The sequence below is a fragment of the Salvia splendens genome, chromosome 18, assembly GCF_004379255.2.
Source record: "Salvia splendens isolate huo1 chromosome 18, SspV2, whole genome shotgun sequence".
Lineage (NCBI taxonomy): Eukaryota > Viridiplantae > Streptophyta > Magnoliopsida > Lamiales > Lamiaceae > Salvia > Salvia splendens.
This window is the reverse complement of record NC_056049.1, coordinates 8,391,318-8,416,765: the sequence shown is the minus strand read 5'-3', so window position 1 is coordinate 8,416,765 and position 25,448 is coordinate 8,391,318. Positions and strand designations below refer to the sequence as shown.

The 25,448-nt window shown below is 37.6% G+C and overlaps 1 protein-coding gene across 1 annotated transcript; it reads left to right on the top strand.

The window, feature by feature from the left end:
* The first annotated feature begins 8,205 nt into the window (after positions 1-8,205).
* LOC121776686 (zinc finger BED domain-containing protein RICESLEEPER 2-like) lies at positions 8,206-10,265 on the top strand. The gene is made up of 2 exons (XM_042173869.1): positions 8,206-9,849; positions 9,933-10,265. The coding sequence occupies exons 1-2, from the start codon at positions 8,206-8,208 to the stop codon at positions 10,263-10,265; spliced, it is 1,977 nt and encodes a 658-aa protein (XP_042029803.1).
* Positions 10,266-25,448: the final 15,183 nt, after the last annotated feature.

Genomic DNA, 25,448 nt, shown 5'->3' with positions numbered 1-25,448 from the left:
GGCTAATGCTTTGCGCTTTGTCTAAATATTTCCTCACCCTCTCATCACGGGCTTCACTTGTACCCAACATGTGATTCACTATGACTTGTGAATCACAATGGATTTTGAGAGACTTGATACATAGACTTTGCGCTAGCTGGAGTCCGGCAAGGAGGGCTTCGTATTCGGCTTCGTTATTAGTGGTTGGGAATGAGAACCGAAGTGAATAGGTTACCTCGTGTCCATCGGGAGCGATAAGCAGAATACCAGCTCCACTTCCCGTTTTATTCGAAGCTCCATCTACGAATCCGCTCCAGCAGTCCGGCGGCTCTTCTTCGGATTCCAAGGGCTGTGCTAGTTCGGCATTGGCAGAATTTTTCTGTTCGGCAATGACAGGGATTGCTTGATCGAACTTGGCCTCTGCAAGAAAATCTGCCAAGGCTTGTCCCTTGATGGCTTTCCGAGGTAGGTACTCGATTGAGTGTTCTCCCAGCTCTATGGCCCATTTGGCGATTCTGCCTGATGCTTCTGGCTTGGTCAAAACTTGCCGAAGAGGCAGATTGGTTAAGACGCATACCTTGTGAGCATAGAAGTATGGCCGCAGTCTCCTTGCTGCATTTACTAACGCCAGAGCAATTTTTTCCAGAGGTTGATACCTTGTTTCTGGACCTCTTAATGCTCGGCTTGTAAAGTAGATGGGAAACTGCTTTAGGCCTTCTTCTCGTACAAGCACCGCGCTAATGGTTTGATCGGATGCCGCTAAGTATAAGAAAATCACTTCGGCATCTGTTGGAGCAGAGAGAATTGGAAGCTCGGCTAAATAACTTTTGAGCTCGTCAAAAGCCTTTTTCTGCTCGGCTCCCCACTCAAACTTTGGTGCCTTTTTTAACACTTTGAAGAACGGCAGTTGCTTTTCGGCTGCTTGGGAAAGGAATCTATTCAATGCGGCTAGACATCCAGTTAGTCTTTGCACATCGTGTATGGACTTCGGCATCGCCATGTTCTGAATAACCTGAACTTTTGAGGGATTTGCCTTGAGTCCGTCCTTTGAAACCCAACAACCCAGAAATTTTCCCGAATCTACCAAAAAGGTACATTTTTGGGGGTTGAGTTTGAGGTTGGCTTTTCGGAGCACGTCGAGAGTGGATTTGAGGTTGTCTTCGTACTCCGAAGTGCTTTTGCTTTTGACAACTATGTCGTCGACATACACTTCAACCTGTTTTCCGATTAGGTGCCGAAAAAGCTTGTCTACCATCCTTTGATAAGTGGCTCCGGCATTCTTTAAACCGAATGGCATCTTTTTATAAGCGAAAATGCCGAAATCGGTAATGAAAGCTGTTTTCGGAGCGTCACTCTCATCCATCAACACTTGGTGATATCCTTTGTATAAATCAAGAAAACAGAAAATTTCGAAGCCGATCAAAGCTTCTACTTTTTTATCTATATTCGGAAGGGGATAGCAATCTTTAGGATAGTGCTTGTTTAGATCGGTAAAATCTATGCACATCCGCCATCCTCCTCCTTTTTTCTTGATCATCACAGGATTGGCCACCCAAGAAGGATATTTCACCTCGAATAGTACATCCGCTTTTAGTAATTGGCGGACTTCGTCATGGATGACTTGGCTTCTTTCTGCCGCAAAGAGTCTTTGCTTCTGTTTTACTGGCCGAATTGAAGGATCAATATTTAACCGATGAGTGATTACCTCGGGGGGCACTCCGGTCATGTCCAACGAAGACCATGCAAAGACATCTTTGTACTCCTTGAGGAGCTGAATGGTCTTTTCCCGGAGTAGAGGCGTTCCTGTGAAGCCGATCTTGACCGTTCTGGATGGATCATCTTCGTATAACTGAACGGTCATTGAGTTCGGCTCTGAAGTGACTTCGGTCATCTCGCTTGCCTCTGACTCCGGTTGCTGTGATTGCTATGCTTGATGGTGCCGAACTGATTGCTCGGCACTTTTAAGCGCAATCTGCAGACATTCTTTTGCTCTCTTTTGATCACCTCGGATGACCGCTATCCCACCTTTAGTGGGGATCTTGATGGTGAGGTGATAAGTAGAGCAAACGGCCCGAACTGTGTTGAGCCAGTCTCTCCCCAGGATGATGTTGTACGGGGACCGAGCTTTCACCACAAAGAACTCGATCATCGTATTGGAGCTTGTAGGTGCTTTTCCCACCGTGATCGGAAGGCTGATAATACCTTCAGGGCGGGTGTCCTCCTGGGCGAAACTTTTCAGAGGAAGTGGAGCCGGACTGAGCCGAGCTGGATCCACTTCCATTTTATCGAAACATTCTTTAAAAAGAACGCTGACTGACGCTCCTGTATCCACAAATACTCTGTGGATCAGTTTGTTTGCCACTCCGGCTTGAATGACAATAGCGTCTTGGTGAGGAGAGATGGCTGGGACGGGATCGGCATCTGAAAATGTAATCACTTCGTCTTTCTTCAGCCTTTTATGTGTCGGCTCCTCTTGATTGGAACCTCTGCGTTCTGCTTTTAGGGACGACTTAGTCTTCCCGGCAGGGAGAGCATCAATAGTCTGGATTACTCCATCATATTGCGGCTCGTCGTCGTCTTCGGGATCTTCATGCCTTTTCGGATCCTGAGGATTGCAGTTCGCACCTCTCTGCTTTTTGTTCTTTTTCGGCTGCTTGCTTTGGTATTTTTTTAACGTTCCTGTTTTCACAAGAACATCAATACCTGCAGCCAAATTTCGGCACTCCTCAGTATCGTGACCGTGGGCTTGATGGAAGGAGCAATATTGATCCTGAGGTCGCCGCGCGGCTGATTTCGTCATCCGCTTTGGTTTTTCGAACATATCGGAATGTAGTTCGAAAATTTCCGTTCTTGACTTGTTTAATGGTACGAACTGAGCGGGCGGCTTCTCAGGATTGAGACGTGGCCCCAATCTGCCTTGTACCGGTGCCCTTTGAATTCTTTCAAAAGGAGTTCGGCGAGGAAGCACCTGGCCGCTTTGATCGGGCTTCTTTTTCTCTTCTCGGGATGAGCTGTCTAAAGACCGTTTTCGACGGTCTGCCTCATCCGCACGGGAAAACTGGTCCGCAATGTCCCACATTTCTTGAGCTGTTTGCGGACCGCACTCCACGAGCTTTCTGTAGAGAGCTCCGGGCAGGATTCCATTTTGGAATGCCGAAATGACAAGTAGATCATTGAGATTATCTACTTGTAGGCATTCCTTATGGAATCTCGTCAGGAAGTCGCTGATCTTTTCGTCGCGACCTTGACGTATAGAAAGCAGCTGAGCCGAAGTAATTCGGGCTTCCGCTTTCTGAAAGAACCTCCTATGGAAAGCATCCATTAGATCTCGGTAGGATCTAATGCTGCCTTGAGGAAGGCTGTCGAACCACCTTCTGGCGTTCCCGATGAGCAGCTCGGGGAACAGCTTGCACATATGGACCTCATTGAGACCCTGGTTCGCCATATTATATTGATAGCATCCCAAGAAGTCATGAGGATCCACTAGCCCGTCATAAGTCATTGACGGTGTCCGGTAGTTCCGCGGCAAAGGAGTTCGGGTGATATCGTCCGAGAACGGAGTCTTTAATGCTCCGTACATGGCGAACCCGACATCTCTTCGGTACGGAGGAGATGGAGTTCTCCTGTGGTTCCGGTACCGAGGAGGAACAGGAACATGTCGGGGTTGAGGATTCTTTCTCCTGGAAGACACGTCACTACTGCGGTAGTGACTTTCATGTCTGGATGAGGAGGGAGAATCCGCCGTTGTCTTCTCCGGCTGTTGGCTCTTCTGCAGGAAGGTTAAGAACTCCTCCTGCTTCTCGGCCAAGAACAGCTTGACAGCTTCATTTAAATCGGGCTGCTGGGAAGACTCGGTGCGATCTCTCCTGGAGTGGCTTGTTCCTTCTTCGTGAGAACTGGAGACAGATTTCTCACGAGGCTGCTTTCCAGGCCTATGGGCTGCTGGATTAGCTTCCTCATGGTTATCACGGACGGAGGCACGGGTGTTATGTGATCTGGTATGCATTTTTTTTTTTTTTTTTTAGTGGTGGAAAAAGGATCAAAAATTCGCTTTATCACAGATTTGGTTCTCTGGTTTCCCACAGACGGCGCCAGTGATGAATCCGCGAATTTCTGATGTTTGTAAATGCTGGTAGAAGATAAAGACTACGACACAAAGAATTTACGTGGTTCGATTTACTGAAGTAAATCTACGTCCACGGGAAGAAGGGAGGGCAAGATTGTATTGCTTGATCTGGGATTACAGCTTACAACACAGACTTGCTATATGATCTTTTATCTCTAGAGTTAGTAAATCCTGGTCTATCAGATCTAAGTTCTATTTATATATTGAACTGAGATCGTGGCTTGCATCACCACCCTAAGTCGTGGAGGTCATGGAGGTCATGAGATCCTGCATGGCCACTAACTAGGCAGTGGCTTACATCATCAGTAATTATGTCGTGGATGTCGTGGAGGTCATGAGAGCCTGCATGGGTCCACCACTAGATAGATCGTGTAGTGGAGGTCGTGGCTCCCAGTTCGGTATTGCCGAGCAGCTTTTGCCGATGCTGAGACCGAACTGCTGAACTATTGCCGAGCAGCTTTGTAGAGCTTGATTGGTCGGCTTTTACCGAGCTATAGGCTGGGGCCGAACTCTTTGGTAACGCCGAACTGATACTCTTTCTTGGGCTTTAGGCTGATGGGCTTTACTGCTGTTGGGCTTGTTTAGTACATACTCCATCATGGGGATTTGTGTGGCGTCAGCGGATCGTGGAAGCAAGAATTGAGTCCGTGGGTTCGGGTAGGATCTTGTTAAGGAATATGCCGATTCATATTTGTATAAGTTGAATTTTCAACTAGAGAGACACTTAATAATCACAATTTTGTGATTTTTCAAATTAAAAATCATGAGAAACTTGATTTCCTAACTATTTGAAAAGTAACAAAAAAAAATGATTTTTCGGTGTGTAAGTCTTGGTAAATGTACACTCCCAAATACTCCATTTACGAAAAGTGTGCACCTTTGTTTAATGAAAAGCACTTATTTATAATCTGCGTATGCCCACGAACGTTTTCCTTTTAACTTTATAACCGTTACACGTGGTGGTGAAATATATAGTAGTATATGAATTACTATTGACTATTCCTCCGTCCTATTTTTTTTATACTTTTAAACTATTGACTATTCCTCCGTCCTTAAAAAAATACTTTTAGTTGAATTCAAGTTTTAATAAATAATAAATAAAATAATAAAAAATAAAAAAAATTAAAATATTATTAATAGAGAATGGATTCCATCTCAAAAATAGTTCGCGAATTAGAAAATACATACTCCTATGAGACAAACTAAAAAGAAAAAAATGCATACTCTTATGGAATGGATGAAGTATACACAAAACAAATCACAATCATAGGATATGCAGATTGGATGGATATGATTTAAACTATCCGAGCTGCATTATTCGGCCAATTTCGTACATTATCGGGGTAAAATTGGTATCACACAATAACGTGTAGCAGTTTTGAAACTGCAGTTATGAGATTTTAGCATAATTAATTTGAGCGACGATTTCAAAATCCAATCTTTCTCCCTCTCTCCGTGAATTCAACTCTCATCCATTCTCTCTTCCTCCCAATTCAACTCTATCCCAAACCCTAGACGCCGCCAAATCTGAAATTGAAACTGAATTCATGCTTGTTTTTCGCCGTCAACAAGACATAAATTGTACATTATTCCAACGTAACACAACTTCCCGTCATTAGACGACCGATTTCGGTGTTTCAGCGTCGGGGAACATAACTCACGATTTGCAGGTATTATTCACCATAAATTGTTTGTTTTTTGCAAATGGTTATCTGGTCATTAGTGATTGTTTTGGTTTTTGGTGATGATCGATTCCAATTGTTTGTGTTTTTGTTCGTTACTTATAGTTTAGTTTTTCATTAATTATATATTCCAATTTTCTGGGTTTGTGTTCATCGGATTATTGTTTCTATTCATTAGACTGAATCGTTTGTGTTTTATCTCCCTCATTGTCAAAATTGATTCTTGATAGCGTAAATTTGGTCATTTTGCAGTGAGTAATTGTGTTTTTGTGCTTAATACCGAAAATGGTGAAAAAAGAACGCCCTTCCAATAGCCAAGCAATTAAAAAAATATGTGAGTGAACTATATGTTACAACACGCTTTTGTACATTATTAAAACTAATTTGTACATTATTTTCACTGGTTTGTTACATTATCTTGTGTTACATTATATGCTTCATAAGGGTACATTATCAACTTACAGTAGACTATGATACATTATTTGAGCATATATGTACATTATTATTTATTAATCTGCTACATTATTGTGTGTTGTTGTTTGCTTTGTCTACATCAATATGATTATTGAGTTACATCGTATGCCTCTTAAGGGTTCTGTATTTGCTTACATTAGGATTTGATACATTATCTAAGCAAATGTTTACATTATTTCAAAACGATATGCTACATTATGTGTTAGGCTATGGTATGTTACATTAATAAATTTGTTCAGTTACATTATCTACTCCATAGTGGTATAATAAATAAGCATACATTGCGCCTTTACACATCATTGCAACTGATATTTATATTATTTTGCACTACTGTGTACATTATAGTTTGTTATTGCTGGTAATGTAATCATGTGTTTACTAGTAATGTAACATTATAACTAATCAATGTAAAATTTTACGATGATTACTTTGATGATGACATTATAACTAAACCCTAAAATTTTCTGAATAGGTACAAACAGGGCCAACGCCGATTACAATGATTACTTCGACGATGACATTTGCATCAGAGCATAGGCTGCGGCAAGAAATGCATGAAGAAATATTTATTTTCTTACATTAGGATGTAATATATTGTTTAGGAAAATGTTTACATTATTTTTATTAATGTGCTACATTTTTTGGTGTTGTATTACATTCTGTGAGATTAATACATTTTTTAAGGTTACATTATATGCTTCGTAATGGTAAATTATCTGTTTGCATTAGGTTGCGATACATTACGTAGACAAATGTTTACATTATTTTGTACTAATGTGCTACTTAAGTGAGAATTGATGTTAGTTGACTGTGTGAGTACTATACACTAGCCCAAGGATAAGTTAACCCCACGGGGAATGAGAAATATACTCTAGGTTATTGGGTTGGTACTACATTCTAGCTAGGGCTGGCAATTTTTGACCCGACACGATAATCCGACACGAATCCGCACGAAATAATCGGGTTTGGATCAAGTCTTATTGGATACGGGTCATTATTGGGTTGACCCAATAAGAACACGAAAAATTCGGGTCGGATGCGGGTCGGATGCGGGTCGGATACAGGTAACCTGTTAAAAATTAATATTTTATTATTTTATTATTTTTATTTTTAATTAGATTTAATTTAGCCACTATCACATAAGAAAATAATAAAAAATAGATTAGGGTTTTAGAATTACCCCCTCATGCGCCGCTGCATTTCCATTTTCCAGATCTCCCCTCCACTTCTCCAGTCTCCTACACTCGTCGCTCGATTTCTCACTCAGCCACTCATAATTAAGAAGCTTTTTACTGCCGTTTGTTACCGCCGCAATAAATCGGTCGTCGCCGGCCACAATCAGTCACTTCTCATTCTTCCAGTTTCTCTCTGCATACCTCACACATCCACCATCCGCATCGGCCCAGCTCCGAGGAGTCAAGGTCGTTGAGTAGTTTTCTTATTTTGCTCGATTTTGCGTGTTTCCTTTTGGTTTTGGTTGTATTTATGTTTATTTGTGCGTGTGGTTGTCTCTCGCGTTTGTGAAATAATTCATCAATCGATCTTAAAACGTTTGTGAAATAGTTTCCTTTTTGGTTTTGGTTGTATTTATGCTTATTAAAACGTTGTTACTTGAACGGGTAAAACAAATAAATTTGTAAGCTTATGTTACAGTTTGGCAGCTTATGTTATAGTTTCCTTTTACAGATAGGTTATTCTTAATTTTCATATTCCTGTGCAGATTTCTCTTCAGTAGGATATTGCTTTATCTCTTTGCTGTATTGCTGACTCCAGTATTTTTCAGTGCTTGTTATTGTTGTAGTGTTTACACATGTATAGCTGGATTTGTTTTTGAGAAATAAAACGATTCTGCATTTTTATTCTTGTATTGGATTGGCTGCAGCTTTATTCTTTCATTTTCTGAATGTTTTTTATATTGTTGCAGACAGAGATTAATTAGTAATCATGCCAATCAACTTTGGAGTTGGGAGTACCAGCAGCCGCGGTGAGTCTCCAACATCAGCAAGTGAGACCATAGGAGATCTAGCCATTGAGGTTGCAGAGAGTCCTAATCCAAGTAATGCTAAACCACCAAAGCCAAACCTGAAAAGAAAACAAAGGTCAGATGTTTGGAATCACTATAGAGTCGAATACGATGGTGCTGGTTTAAAGACATGTCATTGCATGTATTGTGGCCATAAATATCACAAAGTTTCAAGTAAATCTGGAACTGGAAACATGCTACGTCATTTGGACAATTGTCCTAGAAAAAGCACAAAGGATGTTAGCGAAATTATAACGGGGGGTAAATCTAAGTTTGATTCTGAGCAATTTCGTGCGATGCTATGTTCTGCTATAGTTGTTCATGATTTGCCATTTCGATTCGTAGAATATGAACGCATTGTAGCTTGTTTTGAGTACCTCAAGTCTGATATTAAATTGGTTACTAGAAACACAGTGAAGGCTGATATCTTGAAAATGTATGAAAGAGAAAAGATTAGGATGAAGTCAAAATTAAGTAAAATACCTGGTAGATTGAGTTTGACTTCAGATTGTTGGAGTTCCATTACCTCTGATGGTTATATTTCACTGACATGTCACTTTATTGATGAAGAGTGGGTGTTACAAAAGTTTGTGTTGAACTTTTCCTTAATGCCATCTCCGCATACTGGCGCAGCATTGTCTAACAAGTTATTTTCTATGCTTTGTGATTGGGGAATTGAAAATAAAGTGTTTTCTTTAACTTTGGATAATGCTAGTGCAAATGATTTGTCAGTGGAGTTGTTGCTCACACAGATGAATATGAATAATTCACTTCTTTCTAATGGTGAATTCTTTCATATCCGTTGTTGTGCACATATAGTCAATTTGGTTGTTCAAGATGGTTTGAAGGATATTGAGCAATCTGTTGTGAAGGTTCGTGATAGTGTCAAATATGTGCGAGGTTCACAAACAAGGAAGCAAAATTTTCTGGAATGTGTCAGCAAAGTTGGTTTGGATCGTAAGAGAGGTTTGAGGCAAGATGTGACTACTAGGTGGAATTCAACCTTCTTGATGCTTGATAATGCATTATATTACAAGAAAGCTTTCATGCATTTTCAACTATGTGATTCCAACTATAAGTCTTGTCCTTCATTAGAAGAATGGGTCAAAATTGAGAAGATTCGTGGTTTCTTGAGCTTGTTTTATGACGTCTCTAATTTGTTTTCTGGAAGCAACTACCCTACATCTAATCTGTATTTCCGTCCAGTTGTTATGTGCTATAGTTCATTGAGACAACATCAAAACAGTTCAGATCCGTACCTCAAAAAAATGGCTGAATTGATGCTACCAAAGTTTGAAAAGTATTGGTCAGATTTCAGTATGGTCTTGACTATAGCTGTAGTCTTTGATCCACGCTATAAGCTTCAATTTGTGGACTTCTTTTATAAGAAGCTATATGGCCCCAACTCTCGTCAGTTTTCGTTGGTGAAAGAGAAATTGTTTGCATTGTTTGAAGATTATTGCAAGTTCTACAATGACAAATTTGATATTGATAAAAATGGGAATTCTACTGCAAGTGGACAGAATTGTGACTTCACAAATGCTGATTCAATGGCAGTGGTGGAGGTAAGTTACTCTAGAGTTATTATATGTTTTCAATATTGTTTGATTTTAATGGGTTTTCATTTTTATTTGCATCTTAATTGCAGGAGTTCAATTCATTGGATGTTGAGTTTGGATTGAGCCAACAAAAATCCCAATTAGAGTTGTACATGGAAGAGAAAAGAATGGATGTCAAATCCAATCTTGATATACTTAACTATTGGAAAGGATCACAATTCAAGTATCCACATGTTGCTTGCATGGCTCGTGACATTTTGAGCATTCCCATAACCACTGTTGCTTCTGAATCTGTGTTTAGTGTTGGTGGAAGAGTTCTTGACCAATATCGTAGTTCACTCAAGCCAAGCAATGCGGAGGCAATAATTTGCACTAGAGATTGGTTGTTTGGAAAAAAAGGTATTAACTTTTTATTTAGTTAATGTCAACTTTTATGATTATTATAGTTATTTTATTAATTCTTATTTTCTTTTAAAGGTATTAAAGGAGAAATACCAACAAATGACTTAGCCGAGGACTGTTTAAATGTTGATGATGAAGCTCATTGTGGAAGCTCCACAACCTAAACAACCTTGACTTTTGCTACTTCTTGAAAGCATCAAAGGTTAGCTTATTCTCTATTAAATGGCTTAGAATAGATTTGATATGTGAAATCTATAATTTCTACCTTGTGAATTTACAGGTTAGGGATTTGAGGTTATCAAAACATGCTGCAGAGTGCCAATGAGTTCTTCTATTATGTCTGCAGAGTGCCAAGGAGTTCTTCGTTATCAAAACATGTATTTTGTTGGGTTTTTTGGATTTTGTTGGAATTTTATTGTTATTATGTTGAATCTAAGTGATTGTTTGAAATGGAACATCTTCAATTCTTCATGTTACATGACTTTTTAAAGTCTTGATCAATTTTCTAAGCAATTTGTATTCTGTAATCATGTAAATATGGTAGGTTCGTGTATCACTACCGGGTCAACCCAAAGTGGTTTGTGTCGTTATCGTGTTTAGGTTGTTGTCGTGCTGTTATCGTGTCGGGTCAACCCAAAGTGGTTCGTGTTGTTATCGTGTTCAGGTAGATATCGTGTTGCTATCGTGTCGGGTCAACCCAAAGCGGTTCGTGTCGCTATCGTGTTTGGGTCGTGTCCGGGTCGTGTTCGGGTTTGGAGGTGGCGGGTCGGATTCGTGTTCGGGTTTGGGGTTTCCTTAACAGGTTGGGTTCGGGTTTGGCCTTATTGGGTTGGGTCGTTATCGGGTCAACCCGATAACGACCCAATCCGCACGATTTGCCAGCCCTAATTCTAGCCCCATGGACTACTAAACCCTTGGGGAATGAATTTAACTTCCGGCCATTAGTGAACAAAAAAAATCTACATTACTAGCTAAGTGACGTATTCGTTAAATAATAAGTTTGTACATTACAAGCAGTATGAATTCTACGAACATTCAGTCAAACACGAATTTTGATGCATACAAACACTAAATAAACTACATTACAACTAGAAATAATGTACATTAAACAAATAAATTCGTACATTACATACTGCAAAATTGTGACTTGTCCATTAAAAATCTACATTACAACTATACATAATGTACATTAAACAAATAAATTCGTACATTACATACTGCAAAATTGTGACTTGTAAATTATGAATCTGGTTTACATTGAGATAGAATCATGTTAAAGAACTTATTAATTCCCAGAATATATTTCGCATTAGATTCTGACATTGGAAGAAACAAATAATGGAGTATTAACTAAAACAATTGAATTTGTTTAAAACATTATACAAAAGCTAAAATTTCATTCGGACAAGTTTGATGGTTCCAGCAGTGGTGTATTAATTTAAGAATATAAAGATTGAAGAAGACTACTACCGTATATTAAATCTTAATGGAAATTCGTGAATAATTTAATTTGAGATGTGACTTTTTTAGATATGATATGTAATTAAGGAAATCAAATCATGATAGGCGTTAATTTAGGAGTCAATAACCGTGTAATGTTGTGCAAAATACCCAAATTGCACTTTTATGATTTTTTATATTCTTCGAGTAATTCCACATGGCAAATTTAGAAGCATTAGATTTTAATATTCAACGGTTTTAATTAGTTTTCTCTTTTACAAATATTTAGTGTAATGACCTGAATACATCCCTATATTTACATCTACAAATATATAAAGACACGTACATCTGTAAATAAATATTATTAGTGGAAAGATCTACCTTGGAATGTAGTATTTATTTATGTATAAAAGAATATAGGAAAGTAATTACTCCAAACTCTTACTATGCTTTCCTGAATCAGATGAAGATAATAGACACACTACCAAACTAACCTCTCTTCTGGAGTACTTTTATTTGTTTGTTTTTTTTATTTAGTTTGTGGGCATGGTCAAGTTAGTTAATCTATATATGTTGTTTTTTAAATATGTTGCAATTGCAATTAGATTTGGATGAATATATAAAGTCATGGTTTAGTTTTCTTTTTTGTGTTCAGTATTCAAAAGAGAATTAATGAAATTTCACTCATGTATATCGTCTTTTTTGGTAATTTGTTCATTTTGATTTAATTTAACCATTGAGTAATGCTTACTATATAATTTTGATAATGTACGTATGAACTTTTGCGATCTACTAATATTTACGATGGATATAAATATCTCAAATTAAATAAATAATCAAGAGCTATCGAATAATATCCCAATTTTTAAATCTATATCAGGAAACGATAAATTAATAGTACTACTACTACTATAGTAGTGTACTACTCTGAATTAATCTGAATTGTAAATATATGTCCCTTCGACAAAATGAAGATGGACAATAACTAACATGTATACACGCATTATATATAAATATATATAGTATTTTAAGTGAAAATGCATGAACAAAATTATGGAAAGTTGTGCATGGCAACATGAAAATGAAAAAAAATGGGGCTTTATTTGGCCCCTTAAAGGAAAAAATAGGCGGAAATGTGATGATGAATTTATTAATGGTTGTAGTTATCACAAAAGCAAAGTTCCCATTTCATAAAATGTGGTCCATTTAGTTACTACCTAGAAAAATATTGACCATCCTTTATGACTACTTTTGCCAAATACTTTGTGACATGGTCACAATCAATGATTATAAAGAGCACTGCATAAACTTTAAGGATAAAAGCAGATTTTTATAATGTTAGTAATCGGGAGTATAGTTTAACACTACAATCACGTAGAAGATTATTTGTTGATTGCGATAAAAAATAAAAAAATAAAAAAGTTACCGTACCTCATTGCTCATTTCAATTACAGAAAAAAGTGACAACTTAATCTGGATTAAAAATGAGGCATAATGCATGGACATGGTGATATACTAGAGGTTCGGAAGATTGTCTTTCTGAGAAGGAAAATCCAAAACCATTGGATAATTGGTCACTAATATCATGAATTTTAACTACATTTCAAAATTTTCAACAAATTTAAAACTTGATTGTAAATATCATGAATTTAATTTGTCGTTGTTTACAAATCTCCAAATAAAAAACTAACGTGGTTGTGTCCATCGACTTGAACACGGCGGGAGAGGAACCAACCAACCTCACCTCGTCTCCCAACACTTAAAGCCGTCCCCACCCAGAGCCGCCAAGACTCCCGATCACATTGCGAGTGCTATTGACAAGATGAGTAAAACTCTCTAGTTCGGTAGTTGGAAGCACTAATGGGAAAAGATACGCCGAGGATATTCGAATTGGCTTTGGAGGTGCACAACGACATTGTTGCTCTTACTCCGCTCCGGCTTGAAGTTGATGTAGTTTTTTATTTTTGAGAATTTAAAACTTTTAATTTCTAGGAATTTAAATTTTATTTTTTTGACTTGTAATTTTAATTTTATAATAAAGTATTTTAGTTATTTATGAAGATAGATACAAAATAGTTATTTTTTTTTTGCACATATGCAATTATATTCTTCATTAATTTATCTTTAATTTGTTATACATTTTGTAAAAATAATTTAAACTAAGAGAATTACGTGAATTTAAAGTTTTAAACTATTTTTTAAGAGGAAGAAACATGGTTACTTACCCGTCAGCTGTATTTATCAATTTTACCTTAACACTAAAAAAACTTGTTTTTTAAAGACATAAAAATTGAGACTCAACTAATAAAATTTAGGACGCAAAAGAATAATTTTCTAAATGAAAGACAAATTAACTTAATCTTTTGTTTTTTCTAGGACGTTTTCATTTGCGTTCTTTAATTTTAATTGGGTCGCCAACAATAAAAATACTTTCTGAAGCACTAGTGGCATATTTAGAAACACAAATTAGTGTCTTTAAGTGTATTAGAAAATATTCTTAATGACTTCATCTGCAAAACTAATGTTGTCTTAACTACCAACTTATATCCGGAAGTGAATCTCACGTGACATGTGTATGAATTATTAGATTCAATATCCAATGAGATTGCTTTTTGGTTATCATTTAAAAAAAATCTCCTCAAATTCTAAATAAAAATCATATCTATAATGGGAATTAATAATCAATTTATTATTTGGATATCAAGATCAAAGGGAATTAATAATCAATTTATTAATAATAATAAAATATATGTGGCCCCATATCCACATTTTCATGAACAAAATCAATGTACATTGGCCTATATATATATAGGACAAAATCAATTTGTAATCCTACCATTTTTTTTCTCCATGTAGGAACATGTGAACTAAGGATTTCTTTACGTACGGAACATAATTATAGTAGTGTCCTTCACTTTTTTTTTCATTTTTACTGATTAAAATATATTTTCCCTAAAATTATCCCAACTAAACTTACTCAAAAATTTCGGAATTACTTCAAGTTATACATATAATATTGGAGAGAGATTCTTTTCTTAACTAAATTAATTTTTTCCCATAGAATTGTGTAAGTATATGTAGAATTTTTTTTATTTTTTGTTTTCATTTATATTGAAACAAGATCCGCATGTTTAGCTGTTTGCTGGTGTGTAAGTAGGACCCCGCAGTTAATTTTACTATTCTTTTCTAAAGTAAATTCGTAAATAGTTTGCAACTGTTTTTTATCTTTGGAAATATTAAGATTGTATTATGTCGTATCTTATGAATTAATTTGCAGTAATTTCTTTTAGGTACTCGTTTTCCATGCAAGAAAAAGTTACTCATTTTTCCTTTTTTTAAAGAAAATGTTACTCTTTATTACATATATAGTAAATGGTTACCTACTAAAGTTTCGTATGTCAATAATATCATGCACTCAAACACAGGAATGTTCTTAAATACTATCACTACTTTTCAAGTTTATTTTATATATTGATATTGATTTCGACCACTTAATAAATAAATTATAGGAAATGTGTAGATCAAAATGAGAAATAAAAAATAAAATTCAAAAATAAAAAAATAATACTCTATATATATATATATATCATTGGTATGATATTTGGTATAATATATTATTTTAAATAGATAGAAAACTATTCGACTATAGAAAATCAGGTTTAGTAAAGCTCTTACTAACATTTTTTTTCTACATCCGTCTCGTATATATATTTTTTTCGCGTCAAATTTCCTTGACAATCTTATTCAGCTTTTTGAAAATTCTCTAGCATAATCTCATTTTCATTCGATCTGAACTGAAGTAGCCAAAACTGTATTAGTTGCTATAATCATGATTATATTTAGGGAGTATATATTAGCACCTAACAAGCTAAACTAATGAATTCTAATTTGTAGCCATTGCTCTCCAGCTATGGTATAGTTGTTAGTTGCCGACTTTCGACAGTTTCAAAAATTAAAGGGTAAAAGTCAATATATCATGATCTGTCATAACCATTATAAATAGTTTTCGAATTAGTTTCATGAAAAATCGCTCATATATTTACACACTTGCTAGCTAGGTCAAGGTTGTTGATATCAATGTTTTTTTGGGTCGTGTTGAATTTAAACAATTGGCACATGTTAGGTTTTACTACACTTTCCAAATATGTAAATCGGAACTAGTAGAAACAATTGTTGTACTATAGTACTTTTTAATTAGTTTTATGCTACTATAAGTTAAGGGAATGAAAATGATTTCTGACATAATGCTTTAATGCAATACTAGTCTTATTTTTATCTCTATAATTATATACTTATTTCTCAAGAAATATGGGAATTAAATAACTCAATATATAATTATCCAATATATGGTTTCTGTAACAATATAATAGTGTAGTTAAAACAATTAATTAAATTATCACTTCTTACAAGTCGAAGAGCTACAAGATTAGTTGTTTTAATTTGAATATTACTGGACTCAAAACACATAAACTTGATTTCCCACCCCCATAGGCCATAGCATGTTATTATCAATTTTTAATTGTGCAAAAAATAAAAATTTAAAAAGTCAAATTCACGAAGGAAGATTTTAAAATCTATATGCCAAAATTATCAACATTAAAAGTAGTACACAAGTCTTGAATATAATTTGCAAACCAAAATTTAGAGAAATTTTGATTTTGTAGAAATTAATTAATGTGAATATTAAGGATTCAAGACACATATATATGTTTGCCCCGGACTTGCTCTTGTAAATATTTCAACAACCCAATAAATCCAACAAGAAATGAAATAATAAAAAGGTGGAAAAGGAAGAAGATGAAGGTGTTATGATTTAGATAGATGCTTGGAACCTATGGACCTTCTACAAAACAATGACGACAGCCCAATACAACTTTCACCAAAATAAAAATCTAATGGCTCCACAAAACTAGCAACGCAAGAACTAGAATTGCATACTTTAACATTTAATATAAGCCTGACAATAGATTGAAATGCAAACATAAGGGATTTTGGATAAACCTTCAAAGATGAAGGGGTGCTCAAATTTGAGTCTTTGTTATTACAATATCATTCAAAGCTGCCATAGAAAAACCCTAACATGTCTATTTATATTAGGAGTGAAAAAGGGCAAAATAAAACAATTATTGGTCAAAAAGACACATCCCGGACAAAACACCCGCCCAGACGTTTCTTTCTGCGTTGCGCGACTTTCTTAAAACGACCATAGCTTCCTCATCCGGGCCCCGATTGAGGCATGCAAGATACTAACGCGAAACTCTTTCGACGATGAAGATATGGTGATCCGAGGAGAGCATTTGGACTTTATCTTCATAGGGAAATTGCTGTTTGAATCAGACCTCCACATTCGGCTTGGCTCCTTGTCATGTCTCCACCATCTTCTTGGACCCCAATCAACTCATGGCTCTCGACATCGTTTTATTATATGATTGTAAATACCCAGATTCACATTCATTAATATAAACTCAAAGAAATTAACCTCACCGTAGGAATGAATTTTGCAAAATTATCTGATCAAATTTTATTAATAAATAAATAAATAAAGTAAGTAACATTAATTGTTCAAAGTATCAACATTCACGAATCAGTTAAAATAAAATCATATTTAGCTTATGAATGATCTATTACGTAGAAGGTTAAAAACATACTACAAAAATTAGTTGAGCACGTTTATCATTTAAGGAAAAGTATCATTTTTAATTGTTCTAGTTACATCACTTGCATGATTGATTGTTACTGGTCAAAAAACCTGTTAAATAATCATATTGAGAGTGTGAACGACTTTCAAATAAAAAATTCAAATCATATTATAATTTATAAGTTAAATAGGTAGATGGTGAGAAGGTAAACAAATAAAATATTTAAATTTAAAAATTAATAAAAAAATAAAAATATATACTAATTAAACCCGATTATAGTAAATACATTATATCTCAAAATCATGACCCCTTATAAAATACCTAAATATGTTTTTACAACTAGATTAGTCTCTTTTACTCTAGAATATTACAAGAATACATTTTGCAAGTGTAACTCATGAATTTAATTGATTTATATAGGAAGGAAAATATTACTAATCACAATACACATATTCCAACATGTAATTATCGTTCTAGAACGCCAGAAATTAAATAAACTTCATATAGAATATGGTTATTTAGTAAGTTACCTACCACATGGCACACCCAATAGCTTATGTTAGTACGAGTAGCATTTTACAGACATACATTGTGGTTTAAAAACAACAAAAATCGTTTCTTTCCATAAAAAGAGTTGGGTAAAAAGTAGACCTAGGATCGTCTCGTATATAACCCAAAAGATTTCATACATGGAAATCGATTTGAAATTAAACAATATTAATCCTCATATTTAAACTAGTAGGCTTTAATCAAAATTATCACACGCTATATTTTTTTTATAGAGATTGAATTCGTATCTATATACACTAAGGTTTGACTTCCAAAATATATTATTATTACTACTACTATCAAAATTGGCTTCTTATATTAAAAACTAGTCTGAATTTATTCTGTTTAAAAATAAATATTTTCCATATATCTATTTAGTGGTAGCCCTTGCAGTCGGCTATCTGCTGCAATGAAGAGCCAAAAATTCACATTAAATTGGACCTCAGATGTATTAAATTGAGAAAGCGATGGAAAACTGACGCATCACACAGTCTCCCCAGAGTTGCTATATTGTGAGAATAGGGTAAAAACATTGTTGTTTCCTTGTATTGGTTTATAAGGCTACCCGGGTTACGCGGGTGGCTCGAATCCCGTCCCTCCGTGACGAGACGGGCGCGGGACGCGTTGCAGCATCCCGTCTCGTCCCCAGTCTGCCGAGATGCCCGGCTCGCCGCTACGCCCGCGCGACGTGGCTCCCTCCGGCGCGATGCATGACGCTCACTCGCCGACCCGCGAGTGGGTTTCGTCACGCTGACGCAATAAATCATTTTTTAAAATGATTTATTTAATAAAAAAATTAAAATTCGAAAACGTTAATATTACCGTTTTTCGACCGTTTTCCCAATTTTTTAATTTTCTTTATTTTTTTTACTCTATAAGGCCATCCACAATGGGGCGCCCTAAGACCATCCACTACGCTGTCTCTATACCGTCCCTTAACTACTATTTGACCACTATTTGAGGGCCCCACTATCCTTTTTTCCTCCATCCCTTAACTAAGGGACGGAACCTGCAACGCTCCGTCCCTTAACCATCCCTTATTCCGTCCCTTAATTACTATTCATTCAATTTCATTTTTTATATTTTTTTTACAACCCAATTAAATTTAAACAAACACAATTCATTAAAATTAAAACAACATTACAACTTAAACTTAAAAAAAAGAAAAAAAGACATAATTAAAATTCTAAAAAAATAAAAATGACATAATTTAATCTTCTCCGCCAAAGTTTTCCCAAGTGTGCTCAATTAGATCCTCTTGGAGTTGGGTGTGGGCTCTAGAGTCGCGTGTCCTTGCCCGAATAGCCAACCGTTCTTGTATAGACGGATGCGCTCCACTTCGCGGCGGACTACTTGCGGTTGAGCTTCCGGGGGATTCGGGGTCAAACCAATTTCCCGCATTGGGTCCTTCGTCTCGGACAATCATGTTGTGCAAGATTATGCACGTATACATGATGTCGACCATGCTCTCCATGAACCACGAACGAGCCGGGGCTTTGTAGATGTTGAAGCGCGCTTGGAGAACCCCGAACGCCCTCTCCACATCCTTGCGCGCAGCCTCCTGCTTCTGCGTAAAAAGAGCCTGCTTTGGGTTCGCAGGCCTGCTGCACGTCTTCACGAAGGTCGGCCACTTCGGGTAGATGTCGTCGGCGAGATAGTACCCCATTTTATACAGCCGGTTGTTGGCGACGAAGTTGATGGCCGGCGCTTTACCATCCAAAACTTCGGTAAAGAGATCGGACTGGTGGAGCACGTTTACGTCGTTGTTCGAGCCAGGGACCCCGAAGTACGCGTGCCAGATCCAAAGCCGGTAGTCGGCAACGGCCTCGAGTACAACGGTTGGGTGGGTGCCTTTGTGGCCGCTCGTGTAGGACCCCTCCAAGCCACCAGGCAATTCTTCCATTGCCAGTGCATGCAATTGACACTGCCAAGCATCCCGGGGAATCTGTGCACTTGTTCGTGCATGTTGAGGAGGAACTGACAATCGTCCGTGCTTGGCCTCCGGAGAAATTCGTCACTGAAGGCTGTCCGGACGCCTCTGCAGAAGTTGAGCAAGCACATGCGTCCAGTGGTGTCTCCGATGTGGAGGTATTCGTCGAATATGTCGGCTGTTTGTCCAGTCGCAAGCTGACGGATGACTGCAGTACATTTCTGCAGCGTCGTGTGGCTGGGACGGCCGACCGCGTCGAACCCTTCTCGGAAGAACTCTTCTCGGGCCGCCAAAGTATTCGCTATGTGGAGAAATAGCGGTTTACTCATCCGGAAACGGCGACGGAAGTAGGTATCTCCCCAAATCGGGTTATCGCAAAAGTAGTAGCGTACTAACCGTGCAGCGGCTTCCTCTCGGTTCCGGGAGCGTCGTGGGGGTGGCGCGGCTTCCTCCGCCTCTCGTCGTCGATCTTCTTCAAGTGATTGTTCCATTAATTGACGCATTTGCTCAAAAGGATCCATTTGTTTGAGTTGATTTAAGATGGAAATTGGAGTGATAGAGAGGATTTGAGAGGAATAGATGTGTGTTTGTGTGTGAAATGAGTATGAAATATGATTATTTATAGAGTAAATAAATAAAAAAATTAAAAAAAGAAAATAAAAAATTAACGGTAACATTACCGTTTGAAAAATATTTTTTTTAATTAAAATTCGAATTGTTTTTAAAAAAAATCGATTTTTTTTTTTAAAAAAATGAATTATTGCGTCATCCGTGACGACGCCCACTCGCGGGCCAACGAGTGGGCGTCACGCATGCATCGGGGGCGCGCCACGTCGCCCGGGCGCGTGACGGGCCGGCGCGTCCTTTGTCTCGCGGATACGGGCTACGGGACGGGCTGGGGACTGGCTACGGGACGGGACGAACGTTGCAACGCGTCCCGCGACGGAACCGTCCCTCCGGGACGGAACGCGAGCCGCGCGCGGGACGCGTAGTGGATGCTCTAAGGTTCGCCCTATGCATTTTCTTTTATTTGAATATTTAAATAACTACAAAAATTGGGAAAAAACTTCATTTCATTTATAAAAATTAATACTATACAATACGAATTAAAAATTAATACATTTATAAAAATTAATACATTTATTAAAAACCTTCATTTCAATCACACAACATAATCATCTTAATAACTCGAAGAAGCAAACGACGGATGTGTTCGACGAATACCTCCACATTGGAGAAAGCACTGGGACAATGTGCTTGATCCAATTCTGCAAAGGCGTCCAGACAGCCTTCACCGATGAATTTCTCCGGAAGCCAAGCACGACAGATTGCCAGTTTCTGCTCCACCTTCACGAAGAAGTGCACAGATTCCCCGGGATGCTCGGCAGCGTCGATTGCATGCACTGGCAATGGAAGAATTGCCATGTGGCGTAGAGGGGGTCGTACACGAGCGGCCACAAAGGCACTCACCCCACCGTTATACTCGAGGCCGTTGCCGACTACCGGCTATGGATCTGGCATGCGTACTTCGGGGTCCCCAGATCGAACAACGACGTAAACGTGCTCCACCAATCTGACCTCTTCGCCGAAGTTTTGGATGGTAAAGCGCCGGCCATCAACTTCATCGCTAACAACCGGTGGTATAAAATGGGGTACTATCTTGCCGACGGCATCTACCCGAAGTGGCCAACCTTCGTGAAGACGTGCAGCAGGCTTGTGAACGCAAAGCAGACTCTTTTTGCGCAGAAGCAGGAGGCTGCTCGCAAGGATGTGGAGAGGGCGTTCGGGGTTCTCAAAGCGCGCTTCAACATTATCAAAGCCCCAGCTCGTACGTGGTTTATGGAGAGTACGGTCGACATCATGTATACGTGCATAACCTTGCACAACATGATTGTCGAAGACGAAGGACTTGAGGCGGGAAACAGGTTCGACCCTAAAGCCCCCGGAAGCTCTACCGCAAGTAGTCCGCCTCGCAGTGGAGTGCATCCGTCTATACAAGAACGGTTGTCTATTCGAGCAAGGACACGTGACTCTACCGCCCACGCTCAACTCCAAGATGATCTAATTGAGCACATTTGGGCAAAATTTGGCAACCGGTAGACACACATCATCGCCGTTCTTCTGCTTCTTTGAGCTTTAAAGATTTTTAATTTAGTGAGAGTGAGCGGAAAAAATTAAATTATGTATTTTTCATTTTTTAGGATTTTTAATTATATTTTTTAATTTTTTTAAGAATTTTATGTTGTAAATTTATTTTATTTAATGAAATGTGTTTTTATTAATTGAATTTGTTGGAAATAAAAATAAAAAATGAAAATGAATGAATAGTAATTTAAGAGATAGTTAAGAGACGGAAAAGAGATGGAGGGTTGCTGGTTCTGTCCCTTAGTTAAGAGATGAAGTAAAAATTACAGTGAGACTCAAGACTAGTAATTTAAGAGACGGTTAAGGAATATATAAGAGACAGCGTTGCAGATGGACTAATAACTTGGAAAACTTATTTGGGTACTATAAAACTATAAATGATCTTGTTTGAATTGGGAAAAAACTGAGCTAACTAATTATTTTAATAATTTGTTGATTAAGTGACTAGGTGTTGGACAGATCGACTGGACCATTGGCTTTTCCTTTTGACTATAGTATCTTTTTTATTCTCTTATCTTTTTTTTCACCACACTGTGGGTGCTCTCCAAAAGTTTAGTTAAAGACTTTAGTCTTATATAGTTAAATTTACACACAAAACTAAAAGTACGCCAAAGATGAGTTTAAATCTTAAAATGAGTGTCACTTAGAATATTTTGATATGCTACATAGTTTACTACTGAGTTCTTTTTGCGGCAAAAAGGTCCATAGTGCAAAGAATAAAATATATTGTATCCAAAATAATAATAAAGTATTAAAATGAAGAATAATTTGTTAGGTTGGAGCTATGTAATTGGTGAATATTAGCTCAAAATTATCCTCAGAATTAGGTAATAAAACTAATGTACTGCTGCCTCGATGGTTTCGGAGAACTAAGCCCAATAACGAACAGTCCGCCTCTTTCTTTATTGCATGGGCCGCAGATCATTTCTTTTTAATCTCAGTTAAAAAAATAACTACTCTTTAAAATGTAAATTATAAAAATCCACAACGTACAAAATAAACATGAATTAAAAAAGTTGTGGATTCAATATAATGATACCTTCAGGTTTTATCCTAAAGTAGGGTTGTACGATTTTTCGTACACAATTTTGTTGAGGAATAACCACACGATGGTGGAGAAACAAGATTAGTGATTGAACACCTTAGGGGTTGGCTTCTGGCAGGATAGTGGTCACAACCGTCCACCTAAGCGGGTCACTGTATATCCTAGGGAGCCTTTGGGGTTGGGGATTCAACCTTTTACAAGAACAACATTAGTTAATGAAATCAAATAATATTTGAAATTCAATGAGGATTGTGCCAAAGTTAAAATTGGTCCAATTTATCGAAAGAGTTTTTGGGTGAATATGATTTTGTGGGATGCCATGCAACCATTGTAAGAAAATTGTTCTTGTGATATCAAAGGAAAAAAAAATGAAAAGACCTGATTTTCAATTGAATTTCACTCAAATGCGTGAAAAAAGTATTTATGTGAGGGTTTTCATTACAAATCTCAAGAGTTTTGAATATTGTGTGAGTAGTAAATTATCAAAGCTCTAAATCTAGTAGAAGAAAAATATCAGCTTGGGTGGGAGTTTCTAGAAAGCTTGGAAACTATGTAAATTTCGATCCTCGATGCCTTGTTAGGACATGGGATCCAATTATATCTTCTTTAGCAGATGAAATTTTCACATATTTTATTCTCATGTGTATTTTCATATATATATATATATATATATATATATATATATATATAGGGTCATGATAAAATACAAACCCCCTAAGATACAAACTATGCAAACTCTAATCCTACACATTTATATAATATAATCTACGGTTATTATAGATTGTTAATCTAATGTCAACAGTACCTATATAATTGTTCACTAAGGGTAATTTAGAGTTCTAACTAAGCTGGCCACATAATTAGGCGTGTAGTTGTGATTATAATCCCGTTGGTTACGCCAATTCAACATTCACCCCTAATTGACTTTTCATCTCTCTCCCCTTTCCTCCACTCGAAGTCATCGACGATCTACCATTCTCAATTGCCGAACTTCAAGTATCCGAGCCCACGGGAAGTCTTCGTCAGTGTTGTCGCTGCGAAATCTCCGGTGACATGTGTTCTACGAGGAGAGCGGGTCAAGCGGCAGGACAGTGTTCCGGAGGTAAGGTTTCTGGCTGAGTATTAGGGTTTTCAGCCGGTGACATTATGAACCTTTGGGTTTTTTGCTTAGATTGTGTCAGGCACTAGATTTCGCTTTATTTTTTCCTGAATTGCGAGGTTCAACATGATGCATGTAGTGAACCTCTCAGAAAGTGGTGTCATTGTTGTCGGATTTTTTGGTATAAATTGTGTTATTGACATTTTGTATAGTATAAGAGCATTTGTTTCTGCTGTTTAAATCTTTGGGTTTGTGGATGATGGTGGAGGTTAGGTTTCCGGCTGTTGACATTGTCGACTGTTTTGTCGATTTGGGTATTTGCCGTTGACATTGTTCTCAGCCATTGTGTTTATCTAGCTAGTTTGTAATTGTTTGGCGGATCCTTTTTAGGGTTATCAAGGCTTGTTCTGGTAGACAGGTTTGAAAGTTTGAGTGACATATTGTATGTGTTTGGTGGAATGGTCTGATGACCTTGCTTCTATAGTGGTTTTTATTTAATGCCCATGGTCATAATACGCATGTCTGGGTGTTGATGTGCGTTCTTGCTATGTTTTTATAGGTTTTCATTTTTCTTTATGTTCATTTACGTCACTGACTGACGGTTGTTATTTGATCAGCGAAACGTCTACGAAAAGGGAAATCTGTAGACGATGGGGAGTCGAATGGAAAGAGGACAAGGCTGGCAGCAAAGCATTCAACAGCTGCTGTCGGCGTCCCTGTACCAGTCAAGAGACCTCAACTGAGGATCAAGAGGACCACTCGTTTTTTCCAGCGCATCCTGAAGTCGTTGAACGAGAGGCAGAAGACTGCTGTTAGGCAGCTCGGCTTCGGTGGACTACTCGACTATGATGTGGCATCTGTTCCGGGAACATTAGCGTATTGGCTATTAGAGCATTTTGACCACCGACGGTGCAGTCTTATGCTTCCTAACGGTGTTGAGGTAGCTGTTGGCACAAAGGACGCTGAGCTAATTTTTGGTTTCCCAAATGGTGGGACTACAATTGATCGATGCGACAGAAACACAGGCATGAAATACCTGGAAACCGTTCCACTTGATGAGGAGGCTGATGTGAATGCTATGCAGACCAAGGTCCTAGAAACGAGGCTGCTACAAGAAACTGGGGGGCGCTCTTTTTAAGAAAATATTCCTGTTACTGCTGGAAACGGCTCTCATTGAGACCTCCCCTTGTGGCTATGTGAGACCCCGGATTGTTGGCATTCTCGGAGATTTACAGAAGGTAAAGAAGCACAATTGGTGTAAGTATTTGCTAGACAATCTGGTGAGGACGCACGAGCTATGGAAGAATAACAAATCGAAGGTTTTCAGCGGGCCAGTAGTTTTCCTAGTGGTATGAC